The sequence below is a fragment of the Pinus tabuliformis genome, chromosome J (assembly GCF_031772625.1).
Source record: "Pinus tabuliformis cultivar Carrire ecotype Pingquan chromosome J, CPIR1, whole genome shotgun sequence".
In the NCBI taxonomy this organism is placed as follows: domain Eukaryota; kingdom Viridiplantae; phylum Streptophyta; class Pinopsida; order Pinales; family Pinaceae; genus Pinus; species Pinus tabuliformis.
The window spans coordinates 1640380502-1640407728 of record NC_142295.1 but is presented as its reverse complement, the minus strand read 5'-3'; the positions used below and the strand labels follow the sequence as shown (position 1 = coordinate 1640407728).

The 27227-nt window shown below is 35.0% G+C and overlaps 4 protein-coding genes across 5 annotated transcripts; all 4 read right to left on the bottom strand.

Annotated features, from left to right (window-relative positions):
- Window positions 1-2431: 2431 nt before the first annotated feature.
- On the bottom strand, window positions 2432-4154 carry LOC149233819 (putative methyltransferase TCM_000336). The gene is made up of 4 exons (XM_089379858.1): window positions 4034-4154; window positions 3523-3933; window positions 3148-3417; window positions 2432-3063 (listed from the first exon to the last, which is right to left on the bottom strand). Exons 1-4 carry the CDS (start codon window positions 4121-4123, stop codon window positions 2683-2685), a joined length of 1152 nt encoding a protein of 383 aa, XP_089235984.1. The 5' UTR covers window positions 4124-4154; the 3' UTR covers window positions 2432-2682.
- A 2921-nt stretch (window positions 4155-7075) lies between these two features.
- On the bottom strand, window positions 7076-8924 carry LOC149233818 (putative methyltransferase TCM_000336). Of its 2 annotated transcripts, none has more exons than XM_089379856.1 (4): window positions 8719-8924; window positions 8201-8611; window positions 7817-8095; window positions 7076-7708 (listed from the first exon to the last, which is right to left on the bottom strand). In XM_089379856.1, the coding sequence occupies exons 1-4, from the start codon at window positions 8806-8808 to the stop codon at window positions 7328-7330; spliced, it is 1161 nt and encodes a 386-aa protein (XP_089235982.1). In that variant the 5' UTR covers window positions 8809-8924; the 3' UTR covers window positions 7076-7327. The 2 variants fall into 2 exon arrangements, with proteins under 2 accessions (XP_089235982.1, XP_089235983.1); XM_089379857.1 differs by having other exon boundaries at window positions 7826-8095; window positions 8719-8923.
- Window positions 8925-11726: 2802 nt separating this feature from the next.
- LOC149233817 (putative jasmonic acid carboxyl methyltransferase 1) lies at window positions 11727-20394 on the bottom strand. Its single transcript, XM_089382304.1, has 5 exons — window positions 20263-20394; window positions 19744-20154; window positions 19450-19638; window positions 12045-12185; window positions 11727-11934 (listed from the first exon to the last, which is right to left on the bottom strand). The coding sequence occupies exons 1-5, from the start codon at window positions 20350-20352 to the stop codon at window positions 11839-11841; spliced, it is 927 nt and encodes a 308-aa protein (XP_089238430.1). The 5' UTR covers window positions 20353-20394; the 3' UTR covers window positions 11727-11838.
- Window positions 20395-24872: 4478 nt separating this feature from the next.
- LOC149233816 (putative methyltransferase TCM_000336) lies at window positions 24873-26751 on the bottom strand. The gene is made up of 4 exons (XM_089379855.1): window positions 26553-26751; window positions 26035-26445; window positions 25660-25929; window positions 24873-25542 (listed from the first exon to the last, which is right to left on the bottom strand). Exons 1-4 carry the CDS (start codon window positions 26640-26642, stop codon window positions 25162-25164), a joined length of 1152 nt encoding a protein of 383 aa, XP_089235981.1. The 5' UTR covers window positions 26643-26751; the 3' UTR covers window positions 24873-25161.
- Between the last annotated feature and the right edge of the window lie 476 nt (window positions 26752-27227).

Sequence of the window (27227 nt, the reverse complement as noted above, 5' to 3'; positions counted from 1 at the left end):
ACCTTGAGACCCGTGGAAAGTTTTTAGCCCGAATTGAAATCAGGCATAATCTCTATCATATTTTATGTTTTTCAAATTTATATTTAGAAAATAAATCTTGATTATTTTCTAAATGTGATCAAGACATTGTACATTTATGTCATTGAGCAAAACAAAAGAAGGTGAATTTGGGTAGGTTGAATTGCCCATTGTGGAGACTATTTGGGTTATTTGGTAAATTCCGCCAAGAAGATCAGAAAATGATTGAGTTGTCCAAGGTGATGAAGGGTATGGTTGAGGACGCTAAGAAATACTAGGATGTTGCCAACCCTGCCAAGTTAATGTAAGACACTTTTGTTGAACATATTGTTCAGAAAGAAAAAACATACAAAGGTCATGCATCATGCTTGGTGGGAAGTTCTTTCATTATCGTCGTTGTGCCATGAAATATGTTGGATATGGTTCTTTTTCAGCTCCCTTGAATACAACTTTCAATCGAAGAAGCAATGGGCACTAATGAGTCTAGTATTTTTTATACAAATAATTCGTATCTAGATTGTGTCCAACTAACATTTTTTATGACTGCTTTTTCTGACAACGATGACAAAAAAAAATTTGGCTAATTCTTGCTCCGCTTCAACTTGCTTTTATTTTACTTTTAAAACATCCAACTGTGTCATCATTGAACTTAGGATATCAATTTTAAAATATTCTAAAGGATTACCAATCTCTGCTCGTGTAACTCTTTTTGCAACTCGGTTAGCTCTGCGAACACGAGTTCACGAGGATTTATTATGCTCATTTTCCAACTCAATTATCTTAATCATTTTTCTTTGATGGGTTCAAATCTCTTTTATTCCCCATACTAAAATTCAACTTGTTATTTAGTTTTTTTTTACTTATTTAATTTCATATTTAAGCAAATTTCTTCATGGTTATGAATCATTAATTTCAATTTCAATTCTTAGTAATTCAAATTTGTTATCAATCATTTAATTTAAATTTAATTTAATTTTATATTCAATTTTTCTTTTTCTTTTTTTCATTTCGATGAATTTATATTATTCTAAATACTATCTAAAATATTTTTGTTAAAAGTTAATATATATTATAATATTTATAATTAAAAATAAAAATAAATAAAAACAAAATTTGTACACATAAATGAAAAATGAAAAAATAAATAGTAAAATATCTTATTTTTAATTTTAAAATAAATATTTCATTAAGCACAATTAAATTATAGTTTTAAATTTAAAAAAAAAATTGTAAAAATAATTATATTATTTTGTAATGTAAATATTTTTAAAAGATTAATAAAACTAAGTAGAATGGTTAATAAAACTAACTCAAATGCAGATGAGTTAAAACAATGAAAATGTAATAAGTATTATAATCAGTGGTTCAAAGTTTTTTTCAATAACGTTTAAAGGACATGTAATTATCCCTGTCAAATTGGGTAGAAATTTGAGTCATAATGGCTGCTTATAATGTAGAAAAAGAATTTGGGAGAGATGTATAGTTCTTTTTAAATGGATTAGTATTGAAAATAAATATACTAATTTTTAAAACTATTTTATTAATTTATTTTTTATAATATTTTTTTTAAGATTAACCATAATTTTATGTTAGAGTACGATGTGATTAGCAACAATGCAATGTAGTTAGTCTCCAAAGGTTTTATTACAAAGTTGGTTATGTTTTTTTCGTAATTTTATGTTAGAGTACGATGTGATTAGCAACAATGCAATGTAGTTAGTCTCGAAAGGTTTTATTACAAAGTTGGTTATGTTTTTTTCAAACAATTTTAAGTTAAAAATGAGTAAGGATTTGGTTAAAATTGGGTATGGTTGAAATTTGATAGATATTTTTTTAGTTATAATGTTATATACTTAAGGGGATTATATGGGGTACCAAGGGAGGTATTCAAGGTAATAATGTAATAATGGGATGGGTCATAGTAATAAATACGGTGGTTAACCTATGTCATGTAATGGACCACTAGTAGTTAATAATAATGTAATGGGTCCATGGTATTAGTTTGATGGTATGAGGGAACCATGGTAATGATCCATGGTATTGTATGTATAAGGCCTATATAGAGGCTAGAAACTCCACATGGGAGATAGTCAAGGATTATTGTATAAATAGGCATATGGCTTGTGGAGCGTTCTCCTTCCTTAAGAAGTGAATGTATGGTGTTGCCTTACCTTAAAGGTTTTGATTAATAAAGAAGCATTTCTATCTATTTTGATTTTGTTATTTATTGGGTATATTTGTATTCTCATATATTTTTGGGTTAGATCTATAACATATAACTTTGATTTATATTTTTCAAAAAATACATTTTAAATGATAAAAATAATAATTTAATCATAAATTATATCTTCACATTCCAATTATATATATATATATATATATATATATATATATATTAGTAATTATACACCACTAAAAACCATCAAATGATTAACTTACATCATAATAATTAACCACAGCACTTTACTATTGGTTTTGTTGCCAATATTTACCATACCAAAAAGCGAAAGAGTCAAATTTTGCTCTATCTATGAAGTTGTATCCATTCCATGAAATACTCCTCTAAATTTGCCAATAAAGACTCTGATGAACTCTAACTGCCATGACGATGGCCATTAGAAAATGCAGTCTGACTTTATTTGTAACACCAATTGTTTAGAGTTTTCATTTGCGTTCGAGAACTATGACCAGATATCCTCCCTTCTTTCCAGATTCCATGCGCTCGCTCAGTCTCTCTCCCATTGTTTCTCCGAATCTCTCGAACAAAGCATCCACTATTTCTTCTCCGAAGTGGAGTTTTATCAGGCTTTCAGTCACTGCTCTCAATTGCTTTGCAAGTTTTCTTCCATACGCATCCTTTAGAGAGGCTGAGCTCCCTGTCATCGCTTCAATCTCCTCCTCGCTAAATCTCTCTGATTTTCTTAACACCTCCAATCTTAGTATTTCAAATGAACCCTCTCTTGTTACTTCGCTGCTCACTTCCTCTGGGCATGGAGCATACAAGGGGATGTTGAACGAGTCAACTTTCTCCTGCTCGATCACCCCCTGCACAAATATTAAACTTATTATTAGCCATTTCAATTCAAGATCAAACGCATTCAAATTGCAAAATCAATAATATAAAAATACCTGAGACACCAAATCATTCAAACTGCTTCCTAATGTCTCCCAGGGGAAAGCAATGAAACCCTGATCGCTTGGATCGCGAGATGTTCGACCCGTTAACACCAAAAATATGCGGCCTCCACGAACCAGCTCCTCTGCCCGGGCTCTCAGAAACGCGTTAAAATCCCTCTGATATTGATGAAAATAAGCTTCTCCAACAGCTGGAGACCCTTCGCAGAAAATTTTTCCCTTGTTCCATGCCACTGAATTTTTCTCCAAAATCTCAGGAGGAACCTGATCATTATCATAAGAAGACATCAATATCTCATACCACAAGACTGAGTGTGAATTTAAATGAGAAATTATTGTTGCAGTTTGGATGTTTGTGTAAAAACATACTTGAGATAACCAGTGAAGACTGTTTGATGAATGAACGAAATGGAGAGTATGGTCTGGAAATAGCCTGCCATAGAAAGAACCCGGTACCCCTGTTGCGAAATACGATCTAGCTACCGCACCCTCTTCATTCTGGTAATCAGTATTTACAGAAAAAGGAGGCAAAATTCTAAAGAGTGAGTTGAAATCAGAAGCAGGAAGATCGTTAAAGAATACTTGGCACTGCGGAAGAGTTATGCCCGCAGATAGGCATTTGGCTTTGAGGGTCTTTGTTATATTTTCAACCTCGAAGAGAGCATTGGGTCCAGAAGAACAACCAAGGTCTGCAATGCAAAATGTCTTGCAGTCCACCGTTAACTTCATTGATAAAATGGCTTCCTCCAACATAGGCTGTACAATTTGTAATACGTTCTTCTGCAGTATTGCATTGTGAGACAAAATATATTAAAATTTAAATGACATTAGTTAACAGAGATGAAAAAAAGAAAATGATCCATCGATCGAAATTCAAAACCTGGATGAGAGTGGAATTTTGAGCATAGCTGGATTCTCCAAGCCCAGAGTTCATATGAAAATCTTTCTCCATCTTCAGGTCGATCCCCATTTTTGTTGCAATCACAGAGAAACCAGGAGACCTATAGATAAACAAAAGTGTTAAAGTTTAGGGCTTCAGATGCGATTTTAAAGCAACTATTCGTGCCTGGAATTCAGGCTTCCAGATGAGTGGAGAGCGTTGACTGAATTGAAAGTTCATCATCTTCAAAATTAGTGTCCACACAAATTAGAGTTGGTAGATCTATACCCACGTGGGTCACCGTGACACCTTTTGAAATTTGATACTTATCTCAACTTTCAAGCCGCCGAGGTGGACTTTTTTGAATTAGAGAGAATCCCATACTCCAAATCTCTTATGTAAATGACATCTTTTCGATTGGGCGTATTATATGTATTGATGTTTTTAGGTTCGAATTTGACGAAGTCAATTATAAATTATTTGAAATGTATTTTTACTTTAGTGTTTAGTATTTTAAAAATTTCAGAATATAAATTTTGTTGTGATTTATAAGGTTAAAAATCACATTTTAATTTTTGTCGTTAATATATTTTGAATTTATTATTAAGATTTCTTCTTATTAAGATTCAGAAGAAAGTATTGATCGAATTAACAATTATATAATGTAGGGATGCAAAATTACTATTAAAAAAAAAAAATAACATTAAAAAAATAAAAAATAAATGTTAAATAGTTAATAATTTAATATTTTTCTTGGAAAAGTAATATGATTTCTCTGTAGTATTTATGATTTTTCTGCAGTAATAGAAAAACAATCTGGGGCATGTGCGTCTGCGGTCATTTTCAATATATATATATATATATATATGTGCGCGTCATTTTCATATATATATATATATATATATATATATATATACACATGATCTCTTTGCGGTAATAATTCCTGATCTCTCTACGGTAATAGAAAAACAAGGTCCGGCTTGCTAATATCAAGTGCACACATTTCTTATATTTTCTAATACATATCTGCTCATATATTTTCAAGTATGAATAATTCACCACAATTACTAAAGATTACTAAAGGTAGACCTAGCACAGTTACTTTATAGAGCCTCTATGAGTATATAGAGTCTTTAGAGAAACATAGAGAAGAAAGAGAAGTCAACCTACAAACAGAGTTAACAGCCATGTTGGAAAATAAATTCACATCTTTTGAAGACAAGATCTAAAAACAAAAAGAAAATAAAATAGAACTATTGGAGAATAAGATGGCGATAATGGAGATTAGGTTGCAGGTTATAGAGAAACAAAACCAAGATATGAACCAAACATCCCAGCAAGTAGATGTTGATACTTTAAAGAGTCTTAAAATGAAGGACATGATTAAAGAGCTAGAAGAAAAAGTTAATAGATGCTTCACCCTAAATAGTGTGGCAGGTAAATTAGATATCAAACCAATTAAAGATGAAATGAAAAAATTGATAGAATTAGACCATGAGCATAACAAAAGGGTCTTGAACCTTATAATCTTCGGTTTGAAAGAAGAGGTAGAGGAGGATACTTTACCATAGCCGAGACATAATTACATAACATATTACAAATTGAAACAACGTGTCTCATTAAAGCAACAAGGCTGGGGAAACTAACTGAGAATAAAGGAATGTTGATCCGAATAAAGTTGAGCTCTAATGAGTCTAGTGATTTTTTATACACATAATTCGTATCTAGATTATGTCCAACTGACATTTTTTATGACTGCTTTTCTGACAACGATGAAAAAAAATTGGCTAATTCTTGCTCCGCTTCAGCTTGCTTTTATTTTACTTATAAAACATCCAACTATGTCATCATTGTACTTACGATATCAATTTTAAAATATTCTAAAAGATTACCAATCTCTGCTTGTGTAACTCCTCCTGCAGGTCGGTTAGCTCTGCTGGGAAGATCACGGGTTCACGAGGACCATTTGTTATGCTCATTTTTCAGTTCAATTATCTTAATCATTTCTTCTTTATGGGTTCAAATCTCTTTTATTCTCCATACTAAAAGTCAACTTCTTTAATTTCATATTTCAGCAAATTTCTTCCATGGTTATGAATCATTAATTTCAATTTCAATTCTAGTAATTCAAATTTGTTATCAATCATTTTATTTCATTTCATTTTATATTCAATTTTTCATTTTTCATTTTCATTTTGGTGAATTTATATTATTCTAAATACTATCTAAAATAATTTTAAAAAAAATTAATAAATATTATAATATTTATAATTAAAAATAAAAATAAATAAAAACAAAACTTGTACATGAAAAATAAAAAAATAAATAATAAAATATTTCATTTTACATTTTAAAATAAATTATTTCATTAAACACAATTAAATTATAGTTTTAAATTAAAAAAATAATTGTAAAAATATATATTATTTTGTAATTTAAATATTTTTAAAAGATTAATAAAGCTAAGTAGAATGGTTAATAAAACTAACTGAAATGTAAATGAGTGAAAACAATGAAAATGTAATGAGTATTATATGCAGTGATTCAAAGGTTTTTTCAATAACGTTTAAAGAAACATGTAATTATCCCTGTCAAATTCTGTAGAATTTTGAGTCATAATGGCTGCTTATAATGTAGAAAAAGAATTTCGGAGAGGTGTAGTTTTTTTTAATGGATTAGTATTGAAAATAAATATACTAATTTTAAAAACTTTTTTATTAATCTATTTTTTATAAGATTAACCATACTTTTATGTTAGAGTGCGAAGTGATTAGCAACAATCCAATGTAGTTAGTCTCGAAAGGTTTTATTACAAAGTTGGTTATGTTTTTTTCAAAAAATTTTAAGTTAATTTTGTTGAAAATGAGTAAGGATTTGGTTAAAATTGGGTATTGTTGAAATTTGATAGATATTTTTTTAGTTATAAATTTGATTTATATTTTTCAAAAAATACATTCTAAATAATAATTTTATCATAAATTTTATCTTCAAATTCCAATTAAAAAAATATATATATATAATATTATAGTAATTATCCACCACTAAAAACCATCAAATAATTAACTTACATTATAATAATTAACCACAGCACTATACTATTGGTTTTGTTGCCAATATTTACGTACCAAAAACCGAAAGAGTCAAAATTTGCTCTATCTATGAAGTTGTATCCATTCCATGAAATACTCCTCTAAATTTGCCCATAAAGACATGATGAACTCTAACTGCCTTGCGGGTGGCCATTAGACATTAATGCAGTCTGACTTTATTTGTTACACCAACTGTTTAGAGCTTTCATTTGCGTTCGAGAACTATGACCAGATATCCTCCCTTCTTTGCATATTCCATGCGCTCGCTCAGTCTCTCTCCCATTGTTTCTCCGAATCTCTCGAACAACGCATCCACTATTTCTTCTCCGAAGTGGAGTTTTATCAGGCTTTCAGTCACTGCTCTAAATTGCTTGGCAAGTTTTCTTCCATACGCATCCTTTAGAGAGGCTGAGCTCCCTGTCATCGCTTCAATCTCCTCCTCGCTAAATCTCTCTGATTTTCTTAACACCTCCAATCTTAGTATTTCAAATGAACCCTCTCTTGTTACTTCGCTGCTCACTTCCTCTGGACATGGCGCATACATGGGGAGGTTGAACGAATCTACCTTCTCCTCCTCGATCAGCCCCTGCACAAATATGCAACTTTTAACAACTATTTGAATTTAAGATCAAATAAATTAGCCATTAGCCATTAGCCATTTCAATTCAAGATCAAACGCATTCAAACTGCACACCAAAGTTACCTGAGACACCAAATCATTCAAACTGCTTCCTAATGTCTCCCAGGGGAAAGCAAGGAAACCCTGATCGCTTGGATCGCGAGATGTTCGACCCGTTAACACCAAAAACATGCGGCCTCCACGAACCAGCTCCTCTGCCCGAGCTCTCAGAAACGCGTTAAAATCCCTCTGATATTGACGAAAATAAGCTTCTCCAACAGCTGGAGACCCTTCGCAGAAAATTTTTCCCTTGTTCCATGCCACTGAATTTTTCTCCAAAATCTCAGGAGGAACCTGATCATTATCATAAGAAGACATCAAGATCTCATACCACAAGACTGAGTGTGAATTTAAATGAGAAATTATTGTTGCAGTTTGGATGTTTGTGTAAAAACATACTTGAGACAACCAGTGAAGACTGTATGATGAATGAACGAAATGGAGAGTATGGTCTGGAAATAGCCTGCCATAGAAAGAACCCGGTACCCCTGTTGCGAAATACGATCTAGCTACCGCACCCTCTTCATTCTGGTAATCAGTATTTACAGAAAAAGGAGGCAAAATTCTAAAGAGTGAGTTGAAATCAGAAGCAGGAAGATCGTTAAAGAATACTTGGCACTGCGGAAGAGTTATGCCCGCAGATAGGCATTTGGCTTTGAGGGTCTTTGTTATATTTTCAACCGCGAAGAGAGCATTGGGTCCAGAAGAACAACCAAGGTCTGCAATGCAAAATGTCTTGCAGTCCACCGTTAACTTCATTGATAAAATGGCTTCCTCCAACATAGGCTGTACAATTTGTAATACGTACTTCTGCAGTATTGCATTGTGAGACAAAATATATTAAAATTTAAATGACATTAATGTATAGTTAACAGAGATGAAAAAATGAAAATGATCCATCGATCGAAATTCAAAACCTGGAGGAGAGTGGAATTTTGAGCATAGCTGGATTCTCCAAGCCCAGAGTTCATATGAAAATCTTTCTCCATCTTCAGGTCGATCCCCATTTTTGTTGCAATCACAGAGAAACCAGGAGACCTATAGATAGATAAACAAGAGTGTGAAAGTTTAGGGCATCAGATGCGATTTTAAAGCAACTATTCGTGCCTGGAATTCGGGCTGCTAGATGAGGGGAGAGCCTGGCTGAATTGAAAGTTTATCATCTTCAAAATTATTGTCCACACAAATTAGAGTGGGTAGATCTATACCCACGTGGGTCACCGTGACACCTTTGAAATTTGATATTTATCTCAACTTTCAAGCCCCCGAGGTGGACTTTTTTTTAATCAGAGAGAATCCCATACTCCAAATCTCTTATATAAATGATAATTTTTCGATTGGGCGTATTATATGTATTGATGTTTTTAAGTTCGAATTTGGTGAAGTAAATTATAAATTATTTAAAATGTATTTTTACTTAATTGTTTATTATTTTAAAAAGCTCAGAATATAAATTTTTTGTGATTTATAAGGCTAAAAATCACATTTTAATTTTTGGTGTTAATATATTTTGAATTTTTTATTAAGATTTCTTTTTATTAAGATTTAGAAAAAGTTTTGATCCAATTAACAATTATATAATGTAGGGATGCAAAATTACTTTTAAAAAAAATGAACATTAAAAAAATAATAAATTAATTAAGATAAACGTTAAATAGTTAATAATTTAATATTTTTCTTGGAAAACTAATATGATCTCTGTAGTAATAATTCATGATCTTTCCGTAGTAATAGAAAAATAATCTGGGGCACGTGTGTCTGTGGTCAATTCCTATATATATATATGATCTCTTTGCGGTAATAGAAAAATAATCTGGAGCACATGTGTCTGTGGTCCGGTTTGCTAATATCAGGTGCACACATTCCTTATATTTTCTAATACATATCTGCTCATATATTTTCAAGTATGAATAATTCACCACAATTACCAAATATTGCTAAAGGTAGACCTAGCACAGTTACTTTATAGAGCCTTTATGAGTATATAGAGTCTTTAGAGAAACATAGAGAAGAAAGAGAAATCAAGCTACAAATAGAGTTAGCAGCCATGCTCGAAAATAAATTCACATCTTTTGAAGACAAGATCTAAAAACAAATAGAAAATAAAATAGAACTATTGGAGAATAAGATGGCGATAATGGAGACTAGGTTGCAGGTTATAGGAAAACAAAACCAAGATATGAACTAAACATTCCAGCAAGTAGATGCTGATACTTTAGAGAGTCTTAAAATGAAGGACATGATTAAAGAGCTAGAAGAAAAAGTTAATAGCCGCTTCACCCTAAATAGTGTGGTAGGTAAATTAGATATCAAACCAATTAAAGATGAAATGAAAAATTGATAGAATTAGACCATGAGCGTAACAAAAGGGTCTTGAACCTTATAATCTTCGGTTTGAAAGAGGAGGTAGACGAGGATAATTTAGCCATAGTCGAGACATAATTACATAACATATTACAAATTGAAACAACATGTCTCAGTAAAACAACAAGGCTGGGGAAACTAACTGAGAATAAAGGAATGCTTATCCGAATAAAGTTTAGCTCTAATGAGTCTAGTGATTTTTTATACAAATAATTCGTATCTAGATTGTGTCCAACTGAAATTTTTTATGACTGCTTTTTTGACAACGATTGACAAAAAAATTGGCTAATTCTTGCTCCGCTTTAGCTTGCTTTTATTTTACTTATAAAACATTCAACTATGTCATCATTGTACTTACGATATCAATTTTAAAATATTCTAAAAGATTACCAATCTTTGCTCGTGTAACTCCTCCTGCAACCCTGTTAGCTCTACTAGGAAGATCACGGGTTCACGAGGATCATTTGTTATGCTCATTTGCAAGTTCAATTATCTTAGTCATTTCTTTTTTATGTGTTCAAATCTCTTTTATTCTCCATACTAAAAGTCAACTTGTTATTTAGTGTTTTTTTTACTTCTTTAATTTCATATTTAAGCAAATTTCTTGCATGGTTATGAATCATTAATTTCAATTTCAATTCTAGTAATTCAAATTTGTTATCAATCATTTTATTTAATTTTATTTTATATTCAAATTTTATATTTTTCTTTTTCATTTTGGCGAATTTATATTATTCTAAATACTCTCTAAAATAATTTTAAAAAAAATTAATATATATTATAATATTTATAATTAAAAATAAAAATAAATAAAAACAAAACTTGTACACATAAATGAAAAATAAAAAAATAAATAGTAAAATATCTCCTTTTAATTTTAAAATAAAATATTTCATTAAACACAATTAAATTATAGTTTTAAATTTAAAAAAAATAATTGTAAAAATAATTATATTATTTTGTAATTTAAATATTTTTAAAAGATTAATAAAACTTAAGTAGAATGGTTAATAAAACTAACTAAAACGTAAATGAGTGAAAACAATGAAAATGTAATGAGTATTCACAAATCATAAATTTTATCTTCACATTCCAATTAAAAAATATATATAATATTATAGTAATTATCCACCACTAAAAACCATCAAATAATTAACTTATATTATAATAATTAACCACAGCACTATACTATTGGTTTTGTTGTCAATGTTTACCGTACCAAAAACCGAAAGAGTCGAAATTTGCTCTATCTATGAAGTTGTATCCATTCCATGAAATACTCCTCTAAATTTGCCAATAAAGACATGATGAACTCTAACTGCCTTGCGGGTGGCCATTAGACATTAATGCAGTCTGACTTTATTTGTAACACCAACTATTTAGAGCTTTCATTTGCGTTCGAGAACTATGACCAGATATCCTCCTTTCTTTGCATATTCCATGCGCTCGCTCAGTCTCTCTCCCATTGTTTCTCCGAATCTCTCGAACAACGCATCCACTATTTCTTCTTCGAAGTGGAGTTTTATCAGGCTTTCAGTCACTGCTCTCAATTGCTTGGCAAGTTTTCTTCCATACACATCCTTTAGAGAGGCTGAGCTCCCTGTCATCGCTTCAATCTCCTCCTCGCTAAATCTCTCTGATTTTCTTAACACCTCCAATCTTAGTATTTCAAATCAACCCTCTCTTGTTACTTCGCTGCTCACTTCCTCTAGACATGGCGCATACATGGGGAGGTTGAACGAGTCTACCTTCTCCTCCTCGATCAGCCCCTACACAAATATGCAACTTTTAACAACTATTTGAATTTAAGATCAAATAAATTAGCCATTAGTCATTTCAATTCAAGATCAAACGCATTCAAACTGCACACCAACGTTACCTGAGACACCAAATCATTCAAACTGCTTCCTAATGTCTCCCAGGGGAAAGCACTGAAACCCTGATCGCTTGGATCGCGAGATGTTCGTGTTGTACAAATGAAGGAAAGAAACAGAGAAACAACAAGACAAGAAATCGAATGCTAAACTGAATTTTGGATCGGACTGTTTTTTATTTAACAATGAGTTTTCACCGCTTTTCATTTCATGGGCAAATGTCTGTTTTATAGTTACATAACTAATCAACCATTACAAACTTATTCGTTACAAGGAACTGTCTATACCTAAATTTACTAAACCGACTAAATCGTTGTCAAACTAACAAACTCCACCTTGACAACAATTTTCCCATTCATCATCTTTCCTGCAAGCCAAGAGAAGCTAAACACCACCGCAACTTCTCTACTGTAACTGGTTTTGTGAATATGTCTGCACAATTTTCTCGTGTATGGACCTTTTTAAGAGCTACTTTTCCGCCATCGATCACATGTCTCAGAAAATGATACCTTACATCAATGTGCTTGGTTCTGCTATGGTAGGCAGGGTTTGTAGCCAAGTGAATAGCGCTTTGACTGTCACAAAGTACATTCACTTTCTCTTGCGTCCTTCCAATCTCATCGAGCAAACCCTTTAACCAAATTGCTTCTTTACTGGCATCTGAAGCAGCTATATATTCAGCTTTGGTAGTGGACAACGCAACTGTTTCTTGAAGCTTTGACATCCAACTAATTGCTCCACCTGCAAGAGTAAAGACATAACCTGTAGTAGATCTTCTTTTGTCCAAATCACCTGCATAGTCAGCATCTACATATCCGCAAACTGATCCTTCACTACCATTAAAGACGATGCAATGGTCACTTGTGCCTCTTAGATATCGAAGCACCCATTTCACTGCTTGCCAATGTTCTTTACCTGGATTTTCCATGAACCAGCTGACAACTCCAACTGCATGTGAAATGTCAGGTCTTGTAGATACCATCGCATACATTAAGTTTCCTACAGCGTTTGCATATGGTACATGAGACATATACTGCTTTTCTTCATCAGCTCTAGGACTCAAAACCGAAGAAAGCTTAAAATGGGAAGCTAAAGGAACATTAACAGGTTTCACATTATTCATAGAGAACTTTTCAAGTACCTTCTCCACATACTTCTGCTGTGACAACCAAAGCTTACCATTTTTCCTGTCTCTGTGTATCTCCATGCCCAAGATATGTTTTGCTGCTCCAAGATCCTTCATATCAAACGTCCTAGAGAGTTGAGCCTTTAACCTGTTGATCTCTTCCATGCTTTTGCTTGCAATAAGCATATCGTCAACATACAAAGCTAAGATAATGAACATGTCATTGAAACTTTTGAAGTAGATCATACTCACTTCTTATAAAGTTCTGGCTCACCATGGAGGAATCAAACTTCTTGTACCATTGTCTGGGAGACTGCCTCAGACCATACAATGATTTCCTGAGCTTGCAAACTAATCTTCTGCTGTGACCTCGTACAAAACCTTCTGGTTTTTCCATATATATCTCTTCGTTCAAATCACCATGTAGAAAAGCTGTTTTAACATCTAACTGTTCTAACTCAAGATTAAGCAACGCAGTTAGTGCCAACACAGTACGTATAGAAACAAGTTTTACAACTGGAGAAAAAATCTCATGAAAGTCTATACCTTCAACCTGAGAATACCCTTTCGCTACCAGTCGCGCCTTATACCTTTCAATACTACCATCAACTTTTCGTTTCAGCTTGAAGACCCATTTACATCCAACAACACTTCTCCCTTCAGGAAGCTCTACAAGATCCCAGGTATTGTTTTTGGCTAAGGAGTTCATTTCTTCTTCCATAGCCATTTTCCATTTCTCGCTATCTGTATCATCTACTGCTTCCTGATAACACGAAGGTTCTCCATCTTCACTAACCAAAGCAACAGATGAAGCAGAATCTTCATACCTTTTGGGAGTTTTCCTTTCCCTTGTAGACCTTCTTAGAGCGACTGGTTGCTGAACTGGTTCAGAAACTTGCACTGGTTCAGAAGCTTCAACGGCTTCCTTTGTGTCTTCAACACCTTTGTCTCCAGAAGTCTCTCCTTCCTTTGGACTGTCACCGAAAGATCTAGCCTCCAACTGAACTCGTTGACTCAGCGATACCTGTTCCTGTTCAATTCTTTCAACATTTGATTTTAACAAAGAGGATTAATCAAATGTTACATCTCTACTAATGACTATCTTCCACAATGTAGGATCCCACAACCTATATCCTTTCACTGCATAGTCATACCCAACAAAGACATAACATTTTGACTTTGGATCTAATTTTGAACGCTGATTTTTTGGAATAAGAGAATAAGCATCACAGCCAAATATCCTCAAATGAGAATAGTCACAAGACTGACCTGTCCAAACCTCTTCAGGAATTTTACAATCAATTGCTACTGAAGGTGATCTGTTAACTAAATAACGAGCAGTAGATACTGCTTCTGCCCACAACTCCTTTTGCAAGTTAGCATTGCTGATCATGCTTCTGGCTCTTTCCATAAGAGTCTGATTCATACGCTCAGCAACACCATTTTGCTGAGGAGTATAAACAACAATTTTGTGTCTAACAATGCCCTCATCCTTACAGTATTGTTCAAATTCAACATAAGTGAACTCACCACCATTGTCAGTTCTTAGACATTTAATAGATTTGCCTGTTCTTTTCTCTACCATTACTTTAAATTGTTTAAAGACATTGAATCCATCAGCTTTCATTTTTAGCATATAGACCCAAACTCTACGAGAGTAATCATCAACGAACGTTAAAAAATACAATGCACCTCCATATGACATAACAGGGGAAGGCCCCCACAGATCAGAATGAATGTAGTCTAAAACATCTTTACTATTATGATTGCCAACTTTAAATCTCTGTTTACACTGTTTTCCATACACACAATGTTTACAGAAATCTAAATTCAAGGATTTCAGACCGGGAAGAGATTTACGTTTCATCAGTATGTGAAGACCTTTCTCGCTCATATGACCCAAACGCTGATGCCACAGACGAGTACATGCTTCTTCCTTTTCTGACGCAACCGCTGCTTCACCGACCTGAGTACTTCCTTTTAACCTGTAAAGATTTCCGACCTTTTCTGCCTTCATAACCACAAGGGCACCTTTGAAGACTTTCAAGACGCCATCCTGACCTGTAAACTTATAACCATCTGAATCCAACACTCCCAAAGAGATTAAATTTTTCTTCAAATCAGGTACATGTCTAACACTAGTTAATGTTCTAACTGTGTTATCATACATCTTAATCCTGATATCTCCCATCCCAACAGTCTGACATGACATATTGTTACCCATAAACACAGAACTACCATTTACATTTTCATACGAAGTAAACCAATTTCTATGTGGGCACATATGATGCGAAGCACCAGAGTCTAACAGCCAGCTATCAAAACTCTGAGAGACATTACATTCAGGTGAGGTTTCATCTATCATACACAATTCTTCAGCAGATAAAACTTCGTCTACCATACCTGAATCAGCCTGATTCGCTTCGTTCTTCATGTTTTCGGATTCCTTCCGTTTCCAACAGTCCTTCTTCAAGTGTCCAACTTTACCGCAGTTCCAACATTTTGCCTTACACTTCTTGCCCTTCGATTTCGACCTAGAAGACCCCCTTGGTTTGTCTCCTCTTTCCTTTGAGCGTCCTCTAGCGACCATGGCTTCTGATGCAATTGTATCAGTGCTGGATTTCCTTCGTACTTCTTCAGACAGAAGAGCTCCCACAACTGATTCAAACTTCAAAGAATCAGCAGAGCTGAAGTTGATTGAGGTTACGAAGTGATCCCATGATTCAGGCAGAGAACACAACAAGGTTATGGCTTTATCTTCTTCCTGTATTTTGACTTCCATATCTGTTAATTGACAAATTAGTGTATTAAAAGCATTCAAATGTTCTGCAACGCTTGAACCTTCTTTCATTCGAAGACTGTATAATTGTCGTTTCAGATAAATTCTGTTGGTTAATGATTTTTTCATATAAAGGTTTTCAAGTTTTTCCCACAAACCTGACGCCGTAGTCTCTTCAACGATGTTGAAGAGAACTTCATCCGCTAGACATAACCGGATGGTACTGAGAGCTCGGGCATCCAAGTCCTCCCAGTCTGAAGTAGTCATGGTTGTAGGTTTCTTAGTAACCCCATCCAATGCCTTGTGCAACCCTTGTTGCACAAGCAGATCCTTAACCTTCAGTTTCCAAAGAGCAAAATTGCTCTTTCCGGTGAATTTCTCCACCTCGAATCTTGCATTCGACATCTTGGCCATTTTTCCTCCTTCCTAGGGTTTCAGTCTTTCTAGGGTTTTATATTTCTTTTTTTTTTTAGGTTTTCCTTCAACTAAAGAGTATATCTCCTTATTTCTCCAAATAGAAAAAAAAAACCCTTAAAATTTGTCTTTTCTTCAATAAAAAAAAAACTGTCTCCTTATTTCTCCAAAACCCTTAAAATTTCCTTTTCTTCAAAAAAAAATTGTTATGTTCCTCCTATTTCACTCACACATTCCTTTAAAAAAGAAATTCTGAAACAATTTCTGAATACAAGCCCAGAATTATTTAGCAATGGCTGGAAAAAAAAAATGATACCCAGTCTTTCACGCTTTCACGCAGCTTTTGTTGGTCTTTACGCAGGTTCTGAAACGCAACCCTCCTCTTACGCAGGATGATTGCAAGTATTGGACTCACGTTGCCTTCACGCCCATCCAACCGCTCTCACGCGGGCTGATTGCTGTAGGAATTTACAGGGTCCAAGTATGCTTGTGATATTCTTCGTCATTTTCACATGGAAGACTGTAAGCCAGCCCCCTCTCCCTTTCAGTCTGGAGTCAAACTTTCAGTCTCTTGTACTTCTCCTGAATTTGATGCTACCTTATACCATCAACTTGTAGGAAAACTCTTGTATTTAACCCATACTCGTCCTGATCTTTCCTTTGTTGTTGGCCTTGTTGCTCGTTTTATGCAAAACCCCCGTGAAAGTCATTGGAAAGCAGCTAAAAGAATACTTCGTTATGTTCGAGGTACAGTACAGTTTGGGATTCATTACAGTGCCAAAGCAGCTCCTCTGTTAGTTGGTTTCACTGATTCTGATTGGGCTGGTGACCCTGATGATCGGAAGTCTACTGTCGGTTATGTCTTCACTCTTGGTTCAGGACCTATTACATGGGCTTGTAAGAAACAGGCTGCCATTTCTCTTTCGTCAGCAGAAGCAGAGTATCGTGGTGTCGTGGAAGCTAGTAAGGAAGCCTTGTGGCTTCGTCAGATCCTATCAGAGTTTGGCTTTGAGCAGCAACATCCAACCACACTTTGGTGTGATAATCAAAGTGCCATTCAGCTATGCAAAGATCCAGTCCAGCATCAGTGCAGCAAACACATTGAACTACACATGCACTTCATCAGAAAGCTCATTCATGACCATGTTCTTGAAGTGCAATATTGTTCAACAGATGATCAGGTTGCAGACATCTTCACAAAGGCTCTCACAGAGGCGAAGTTCACTAAACTTCGATATATGCTTGGAGTTCACGAAGTTGTCACTAAGGGGGGATAGGCTCTAGTGCCTCCTTCCTTCTCCTATTGTGTCATATTTGTAAATCCTTCAATCCTATCCCAAGTTGTTCTTAAGGGGGGATGTTAGGATATTCCGACACATAGGATATAGTTAAGTTCAACTTGGTCTAGTGTAGAGTTAGGTATAGAGTTAGGTAAAGTGTGTTTCTTTACCGTTGTACATTTTGTAACTTACAATCCGACGGTCACGATATGTAGTGATCTGACGGTTCATTCTCTCCTCGGTATTACCGACACTTGATCCGTGGCTTGACACCCGATTGGTCCATGAGTTCTATTTAAAGCGCATGGAGGGTCATTGTTCGGGTAATCCGTGCATGAGAGAAGCTTATGTAAATTTTCATTCTTTGATTAATAAATTGCCTGTAGTACCCACGTTGGGACAGGCCGTGGACTGTTTCCCTCTTTGAGGGTTTTAACCACGTCAAAATACTGGTGTATTGATCTGTGATCTGGTTGTGATCCCAACCTTATAAACCATGTGAAGTCCAGCCTTAAAAAGAAATTTGAAATGACAGACTTAGGACACTTACACTATTTTCTCGGTCTTCAAGTCTTGCAATCCAAGGAGGGTATTTTCCTTTCCCAGTCCAAGTATGCTTGTGATATTCTTCGTCATTTTCACATGGAAGACTGTAAGCCAACCCCCTCTCCCTTTCAGTCTGGAGTCAAACTTTCAGTCTCTTGTACTTCTCCTGAAGTTGATGCTACCTTATACCGTCAACTTGTAGGAAAACTCTTGTATTTAACCCATACTCGTCCTGATCTTTCCTTTGCTGTTGGCCTTGTTGCTCGTTTACAGGGTAAGTTCCTCAGAAAGAATACCAAAAGGACACCGCTCACAACCAGATCACAGATCAATACACCAGTATTTTGACGTGGTTAAAACCCTCAAAGAGGGAAACAGTCCACGGCCTGTCCCAACGTGGGTACTACAGGCAATTTATTAATCAAAGAATGAAAATTTACATAAGCTTCTCTCATGCACGGATTACCCGAACAATGACCCTCCATGCACTTTAAATAGAACTCATGGACCAATCGGGTGTCAAGCCACGGATCGAGTGTCGGTAATACCGAGGAGAGAATGAACCGTCGGATCACTACATATCGTGACCGTCGGATTGTAAGTTACAAAATGTACAACGGTAAAGAAACACACTTTACCTAACTCTATACCTAACTCTACACTAGACCAAGTTGAACTTAACTATATCCTATGTGTCGGAATATCCTAACGATTGCAAGTTCTTCAATGCACAACTGGTCTTTACGCAGGTGCTGATTGCAAGTTCTTCAATGCACAGCCGCCTTTTATTCAACGCTTTACACACGCAGATTTGAGAAACACCTTCACGCTAACCGCTGAACACATAGACGTTCACTCTGACCGCTGAACACACAGACAGGTCTGGCAACGTGGAACTTGGCTGGGCGCAGAGACACCTTCAAGATGACTGCAGAACGCAGAGATGCAGAGATACACAGCCTTCATGCTGAGAACAACCTCTCGACAGCACTCCTGGACTCCAGACTCAATTCACTGGCTCTGATACCAATTGCTGTACAAATGAAGGAAAGAAACAGAGAAACAGCAAGACAAGAAATCGAATGCTAAACTGAATTTTGGATCGGACTGTTTTTTATTTAACAATGAGTTTTCACCACTTTTCATTTCATGGGCAAATGCCTTTTTTATAGTTACATAACTAATCAATCGTTACAAACTTATTCGTTACAAGGAACTGTCTATACCTAAATTTACTAAACTGACTAAATCATTGTCAAACTAACAGTTCGACCCGTTAACACCAAAAATATGCGGCCTCCACGAACCAGCTCCTCTGCTCGGGCTCTCAGAAACGCGTTAAAATCCCTCTGATATTGACGAAAATAAGCTTCTCCAACAGCTGGAGACCCTTCGCAGAAAATTTTTCCCTTGTTCCATGCCACTGAATTTTTCTCCAAAATATGAGGAGGAACCTGATCATTATCATAAGAAGACATCAATATCTCATACCACAAGACTGAGTGTGAATTTAAATGAGAAATTATTGTTGCAGTTTGGATGTTTGTGTAAAAACATACTTGAGACAACCAGCGAAGACTGTTTGATGAATGAACGAAATGGAGAGTATGGTCTGGAAATAACCTGCCATAGAAAGAACCCGGTACCCCTGTTGCGAAATACGATCTAGCTACCATACCCTCTTCATTCTGGTAATCAGTATTTACAGAAAAAGGAGGCAAAATTCTAAAGAGTGAGTTGAAATCAGAAGCAGGAAGATCGTTAAAGAATACTTGGCACTGCGGAAGAGTTATGCCCGCACATAGGCATTTGGCTTTGAGGGTCTTTGTTATATTTTCAACCGCGAAGAGAGCATTGGGTCCAGAAGAACAACCAAGGTCTGCAATGCAAAATGTCTTGCAGTCCACCGTTAACTTCATTGATAAAATGGCTTCCTCCAACATAGGCTGTACAATTTGTAATACGTTCTTCTACAGTATTGCATTGTGTTGACAAAATATATTAAAATTTAAATGAAATTAATGTATAGTTAACAGAGATGAAAAAAAGAAAATGATCCATCGATCGAAATTAAAAACCTGGAGGAGAGTGGAATTTTGAGCATAGCTGGATTCTCCAAGCCCAGAGTTCATATGAAAATCTTTCTCCATCTTCAGGTCGATCCCCATTTTTGTTGCAATCACAGAGAAACCAGGAGACCTATAGATAAACAAGAGTGTTAAAGTTCAGGGCATCAGGTGCGATTTTAAAGCAACTATTCGGGCCTGGAATTCAGGATTCTAGATGAGTGGAGAGCGTTGACTGAATTGCAAGTTCATCATCCTCAAAATTATTGTCCACACAAATTAGAGTGGGTAGATCTATACCCACGTGGGTCACACCTTTGAAATTTGATATTTATCTCAACTTTCAAGCCGCGGAGGTGGACCTTTTTTTAATTAGAGAGAATTCCATACTCCAAATCTCTTATATAAATGATATTTTTCGATTGGGCGTATTATATGTATTGATGTTTTTAAGTTCGAATTTGGTGAAGTAAATTGATGATGATGATGATGATGGTTAATGTCCAGTGAGACCAAATAATGGTCTATCAGACCTAAAGAAACAAATTATCTATTTTGATTTAAGATTTTATTCCTATGCTCAAAAAGCTTGGAGAGAAGCCTCCCGAGCTCACTATAATTTTGACATTGTAAAAGGCTAGGAAGGTCAGTATTGTAACAAAGATTGTGAAACTGAGATCTTAAAATGTATTTTTACTTTAGTGTTTAGTATTTTAAAAATTTTGAGAAAATAATTTTTTTTTGTGATTTATAAGGTTAAAAATCACATTCTAATTTTTGTTGTTAATATATTTTCAATTTATTTTTAAGATTTCTTCTTATGTAGAGATGCAAAATTACTTTAAAAAAAAATGAACATTAAAAAAATAATAAATTAATTAAGATAAACGTTAAATAGTTAATAATTTAATATTTTTCTTGGAAAAGTAATATGATCTTTTCGCAGTAATAATTCATGATCTTTTGTGGTAATAGAAAAACAATCTGGGGCACGTGCTTCTGTGGTCAATTCTTATATATACATATATATATATATATATATGATGATGATGATGATAGTGGTTACCGTCCACTGAGACCAAATTGGTCTATCGGACCTATAATATTTTTAATTTTTAATTGTCTGGCTCCTCGTCTTTCTTGGCGAGATTGGTGTTGTAGCTCTCATTTTTTTCTCTACGGTCTTCCAACTTCCTTTATCTTGCATCTCCTTCATCTCTTCTGGTTCTTGAGACAATGGTGTCTTAGCTTCGCGATCAATTGTGTTCGTCCTTTTGAAGATAGTCGGAGAAGAGGTTTGGTCTAGGAGATCTGCTTTGTTGTTAAATGAAGATTTATTTTGCACGATATTCGAATCCTCATAACTGTTGACACTTGAGGGGTTGTCGAGTGCACTTTTTTGTTGTTGGGCAGGGCTTTCTCCATGCTTGTCTTGAGAGTTGTTTCTGTCTTGCCCAATTTCTTGTGATTCAGAGTTTTCTCTAGAGTATTCTTCTTTGATGACAGTGTAGTGTTCCTTTTGTGCTCCTTCCCACCAAGTAGATCTGTGGTGGCTTTTTTTACCAGGATTTTTCTGGGAGGCTTTTGGGCAATTTTTGGCTAGATGGCCTGTCTCAAAGCAGGATCGACATCGGAAGAGGACACTTTCATAATCGAGTTTCTGGTTCCACACATAATCTTTACTTGTTAGGTCTATTTCCGCTGGGAATCCGGCACTGAAGTCCATTTCCACACAAATGTGTGCATAGGTGGTTCTGGCATATTCCTCTGTTTCTGGACACCTGCAGTAAAATTTCCCAATTGCATTTCCAATGGCTTTTAGCGAGGAGAGATTCCAGAGATGCAAGGGTAGGCTTGGCAATCTCACCCAAACTGGTGCTGAGGTTATCACTGCTGTTGAGGGATCGAATGATGGGTTCCATGGATTCATGAATAAGCCTGATTTTTCCCAAAACCAAGGGCCAGAATCCATAATACATTGTCTGCTTTCAGGATTTTCAAAATCTACTATAAAAAAACCCCTAGCATAGGGGTAGATATTAATTTCATCAAAAATTACAGGCTTCCATACCTCCGAGATCCAATTGTGGAGCGCTGTTAGTCGAGGCCAAAAACCATTGAACCGACAAATTAGGGCACTTTCAAAAAACTTCAAAGCCTCATAGAGTGAGGCTTGGACCACCTGGAGAGTGGGTGCTGGGGCTTCACTGACAATATGTGCAGGAGCTTTCCCTCCAGGAGCTGATGGCACTGAGCCAGCAGCTATTTTCGCGAAGCTGGGAGCCATATTTTACTTCCCTGTAGAACCCAGCCGTAGAGGAAAAAGGCAAAAGATTAGATCTAGATCTAGTCGGAAAAGATTAGATCTAGATCTAGCTATAGAGGATTATAACCCAGCCGCAAAGAAATAGCCCAGAATATTAAATCTACAATCACAAACAATATCAGAAACGAACTCGGGAACTAAACAACCCTAGCTGAATGCGAGCTTCAAGTCAAAACGTAGTCGTCATGTGTGAAAGTCGACTGTTAAACCGCTCTGTCAACAATTCTTTTTTCGCTTCGCTATTAGCATGCAAAGAAACAATTGCCGAAAGAATTAGCCTGCGATTTGGTAGAGGCCCACGCGCAGAAGAAACCCTGGCCAGAAGCGCGCAGAAGAAACCCTGGCCAGCTGCGTTCACGGCCAGAAGCGCGCAGAAAAAAAAAACCCTGAAATCAGATGGATGGCGAAAAAGAAACCCTGAAATTTTAAAATGAAAGCTTCTCAGATTCGGACCAACGTCGGCCCTTCAAAAGATTCGGCCGGAGTTTGGATGTTCGCAAAGCGATTCCATCGAAGATCTTCAACGCATCGATGAAATCGGTAGAGTCTGTGAAGCAGTGATAATTCATATATATATATATATATATATATATATATATATATATATATATATATATATATACACACACACACGATCTCTTTGCAGTAATAATTCATGACCTCTCTGCGGTAATAGAAAAACAATCTGGAGCACCTGCGTCTGCGGTCCGGCTTGCTAATATTAGGTGCACACATTCCTTATATTTTTCTAATACATATCTGCTCATATATTTTCAAGTATGAATAATTCACCACAATTACTAAAGATTAGTAAAGGTAGACCTAGCACAGTTACTTTACAGAGCCTCTATGAGTATATAGAGTCTTTAGAGAAACATAGAGAAGAAAGAGAAGTCAAGCTACAAACAGAGTTGACAGCCATGCTGGAAAATAAATTCACATCTTTTGAAGACAAGATCTAAAAACAAATAGAAAATAAAATAGAACTATTGGAGAATAAGATGGTGATAATGGGGACTAGGTTGTAGGTTATAGAAAAACAAAACCAAGATATGAACCAAACATCCCAGCAAGTAGACGTTGATACTTTAGAGAGTCTTAAAATGAAGGACATGATTAAAGAGCTAGAAGAAAAAGTTAATAGCTCCTTCACCCTAAATAGTGTGGCAGGTAAATTAGATATCAAACCAATTAAAGATGAAATGAAAAAATTGATAGAATTAGACCATGAGCATAACAAAAGGGTCTTGAACCTTATAATCTTCAGTTTGAATGAGGAGGTAGAGGAGGATACTTTAGCCATAGCCGAGACATAATTACATAACATATTACAAATTGAAACAACGTGTCTCATTAAAGAAACAAGGCTAGGGAAACTAACTGAGAATAAAGGAATGCTGATCCGAATAAAGTTGAGCTCTAATGAGTCTAGTGATTTTTTATACAAATAATTCGTATCTAGATTATGTCCAACTGACATTTTTTATGACTGCTTTTCTGACAACGATGACAAAAAAATTGGCTAATTCTTGCTCCGCTTCAGCTTGCTTTTATTTTACTTATAAAACATCCAACTATGCATCATTGTACTTACGATATCAATTTTAAAATATTCTAAAAGATTACCAATCTCTGCTCGTGTAACTCCTCCTACAGCTCGGTTAGCTCTACTGGGAAGATCACGGGTTCACGAGGATCGTTTGTTATGCTCATTTTCCAGTTCAATTATCTTAATAATTTCTTCTTTATGGGTTCAGATCTCTTTTATTCTCCATACTAAAAGTCAACTCGTTATTTAGTGTTTTTTTTACTTCTTTAATTTCATATTTCAGCAAACTTCTTCCATGGTTATGAATCATTAATTTCAATTTCAATTCTAGTAATTCAAATTTGTTATCAATCATTTTATTTAATTTTATTTTATATTCAATTTTTCATTTTCCTTTTTCATTTTAGTGAATTCATATTATTCTAAATACTATCTAAAATAGTTTTTAAAAAAATTAATAAATATGATGATATTTATAGTTAAAAATAAAAATAAATAAAAACAAAACTTGTACACATAAATGAAAAATAAAAAAATAAATAGTAAAATATCTCATTTTTAATTTTAAAATAAATTATTTCATTAAACACAATTAAATTATAGTTTTATTTTGTAATTTAAATTTTTTTAAAAGATTAATAAAACTTAAGTAGAATGGTTAATAAAACTAACTAAAATGTAAATGAGTGAAAACAATGAAAATGTAATGAGTATTCGCAAATCATAAATTTTATCTTCACATTCCAATTAAAAAATATATATAATATTATAGTAATTATCCACCACTAAAAACCATCAAATAATTAACTTACATTATAATAATTAACCACAGCACTATACTATTGGTTTTGTTGCCAATATTTACCGTACCAAAAACCGAAATAGTCGAAATTTGCTCTATCTATGAAGTTGTATCCATTCCATGAAATACTCTAAATTTGCCCATAAAGACATGATGAACTCTAACTGCCTTGCCGATGGCAATTAGACATTAATGCAGTCTGACTTTATTTGTAACACCAACTATTTAGAGCTTTCATTTGCGTTCGAGAACTATGACCAGATATCCTCCTTTCTTTGCATACTCCATGCGCTCGCTCAGTCTCTCTCCCATTGTTTCTCCGAATCTCTCGAACAACGCATCCACTATTTCTTCTCCGAAGTGGAGTTTTATCAGGCTTTCAGTCACTGCTCTCAATTGCTTGGCAAGTTTTCTTCCATACGCATCCTTTAGAGAGGCTGAGCTCCCAGTCATCGCTTCAATCTCCTCCTCGCTAAATCTCTCTGATTTTCTTAACACCTCCAATCTTAGTATTTCAAATGAACCCTCTCTTGTTACTTCGCTGCTCACTTCCTCTGGACATGGCGCATAGATGGGGAGGTTGAACGAATCTACTTTCTCCTCCTCGATCAGCCCCTGCACAAATATGCAACTTTTAACAACTATTTGAATTTAAGATCAAATAAATTAGCCATTAGCCATTAGCCATTTCAATTCAAGATCAAACGCATTCAAACTGCACACCAAAGTTACCTGAGACACCAAATCATTCAAACTGCTTCCTAATGTCTCCCAGGGGAAAGCAAGGAAACCCTGATCGCTTGGATCGCGAGATGTTCGACCCGTTAACACCAAAAACATGCGGCCTCCACGAACCAGCTCCTCTGCCCGAGCTCTCAGAAACGCGTTAAAATCCCTCTGATATTGACGAAAATAAGCTTCTCCAACAGCTGGAGACCCTTCGCAGAAAATTTTTCCCTTGTTCCATGCCACTGAATTTTTCTCCAAAATCTCAGGAGGAACCTGATCATTATCATAAGAAGACATCAAGATCTCATACCACAAGACTGAGTGTGAATTTAAATGAGAAATAATTGTTGCAGTTTGGATGTTTGTGTAAAAACATACTTGAGACAACCAGTGAAGACTGTATGATGAATGAACGAAATGGAGAGTATGGTCTGGAAATAGCCTGCCATAGAAAGAACCCGGTACCCCTGTTGCGAAATACGATCTAGCTACCGCACCCTCTTCATTCTGGTAATCAGTATTTACAGAAAAAGGAGGCAAAATTCTAAAGAGTGAGTTGAAATCAGAAGCAGGAAGATCGTTAAAGAATACTTGGCACTGCGGAAGAGTTATGCCCGCAGATAGGCATTTGGCTTTGAGGGTCTTTGTTATATTTTCAACCGCGAAGAGAGCATTGGGTCCAGAAGAACAACCAAGGTCTGCAATGCAAAATGTCTTGCAGTCCACCGTTAACTTCATTGATAAAATGGCTTCCTCCAACATAGGCTGTACAATTTGTAATACGTACTTCTGCAGTATTGCATTGTGAGACCAAATATATTAAAATTTAAATGACATTAATGTATAGTTAACAGAGATGAAAAAATGAAAATGATCCATCAATCGAAATTCAAAACCTGGAGGAGAGTGGAATTTTGAGCATAGCTGGATTCTCCAAGCCCAGAGTTCATATGAAAATCTTTCTCCATCTTCAGGTCGATCCCCATTTTTGTTGCAATCACAGAGAAACCAGGAGACCTATAGATAGATAAACAAGAGTGTGAAAGTTTAGGGCATCAGATGCGATTTTAAAGCAACTATTCGTGCCTGGAATTCGGGCTGCTAGATGAGGGGAGAGCCTGGCTGAATTGAAAGTTTATCATCTTCAAAATTATTGTCCACACAAATTAGAGTGGGTAGATCTCTACCCACGTGGGTCACCGTGACACCTTTGAAATTTGATATTTATCTCAACTTTCAAGCCCCCGAGGTGGACTTTTTTTTAATCAGAGAGAATCCCATACTCCAAATCTCTTATATAAATGATATTTTTTCGATTGGGCGTATTATATGTATTGATGTTTTTAAGTTCGAATTTGGTGAAGTAAATTATAAATTATTTAAAATGTATTTTTACTTTAGTGTTTATTATTTTAAAAAGCTCAGAATATAATTTTTTTGTGATTTATAAGGCTAAAAATCACATTTTAATTTTTGGTGTTAATATATTTTGAATTTTTTATTAAGATTTCTTTTTATTAAGATTTAGAAAAAGTTTTGATCCAATTAACAATTATATAATGTAGGGATGC

What these genes read in the sequence shown, in the direction of transcription:
- LOC149233819 (XM_089379858.1), bottom strand. Translation starts at nt 4,123, where the DNA reads ATGGGGATCGACCTGAAGATGGAGAAAGATTTTCATATGAACTCTGGG. An exon ending in GTCTTCACTGGTTATCTCAA is followed by an intron (nt 3,418 to 3,522) that starts GTATGTTTTTAC and finishes GATAATGATCAG; the next exon opens with GTTCCTCCTGAGATTTTGGA. An exon ending in TGAATGATTTGGTGTCTCAG is followed by an intron (nt 3,064 to 3,147) that starts GTATTTTTATAT and finishes ATATTTGTGCAG; the next exon opens with GGGGTGATCGAGCAGGAGAA.
- LOC149233818 (XM_089379856.1), bottom strand. Translation starts at nt 8,808, where the DNA reads ATGGGGATCGACCTGAAGATGGAGAAAGATTTTCATATGAACTCTGGG. An exon ending in AAAATTCCACTCTCCTCCAG is followed by an intron (nt 8,612 to 8,718) that starts GTTTTGAATTTC and finishes GCAATACTGCAG; the next exon opens with AAGTACGTATTACAAATTGT. An exon ending in GTCTTCACTGGTTGTCTCAA is followed by an intron (nt 8,096 to 8,200) that starts GTATGTTTTTAC and finishes GATAATGATCAG; the next exon opens with GTTCCTCCTGAGATTTTGGA.
- LOC149233817 (XM_089382304.1), bottom strand. Translation starts at nt 20,352, where the DNA reads ATGGGGATCGACCTGAAGATGGAGAAAGATTTTCATATGAACTCTGGG. An exon ending in AAAATTCCACTCTCCTCCAG is followed by an intron (nt 20,155 to 20,262) that starts GTTTTTAATTTC and finishes GCAATACTGTAG; the next exon opens with AAGAACGTATTACAAATTGT. An exon ending in TGGTGTTAACGGGTCGAACT is followed by an intron (nt 12,186 to 19,449) that starts GTTAGTTTGACA and finishes AATTCAGTTTAG; the next exon opens with CATTCGATTTCTTGTCTTGT.
- LOC149233816 (XM_089379855.1), bottom strand. Translation starts at nt 26,642, where the DNA reads ATGGGGATCGACCTGAAGATGGAGAAAGATTTTCATATGAACTCTGGG. An exon ending in AAAATTCCACTCTCCTCCAG is followed by an intron (nt 26,446 to 26,552) that starts GTTTTGAATTTC and finishes GCAATACTGCAG; the next exon opens with AAGTACGTATTACAAATTGT. An exon ending in TGAATGATTTGGTGTCTCAG is followed by an intron (nt 25,543 to 25,659) that starts GTAACTTTGGTG and finishes ATATTTGTGCAG; the next exon opens with GGGCTGATCGAGGAGGAGAA.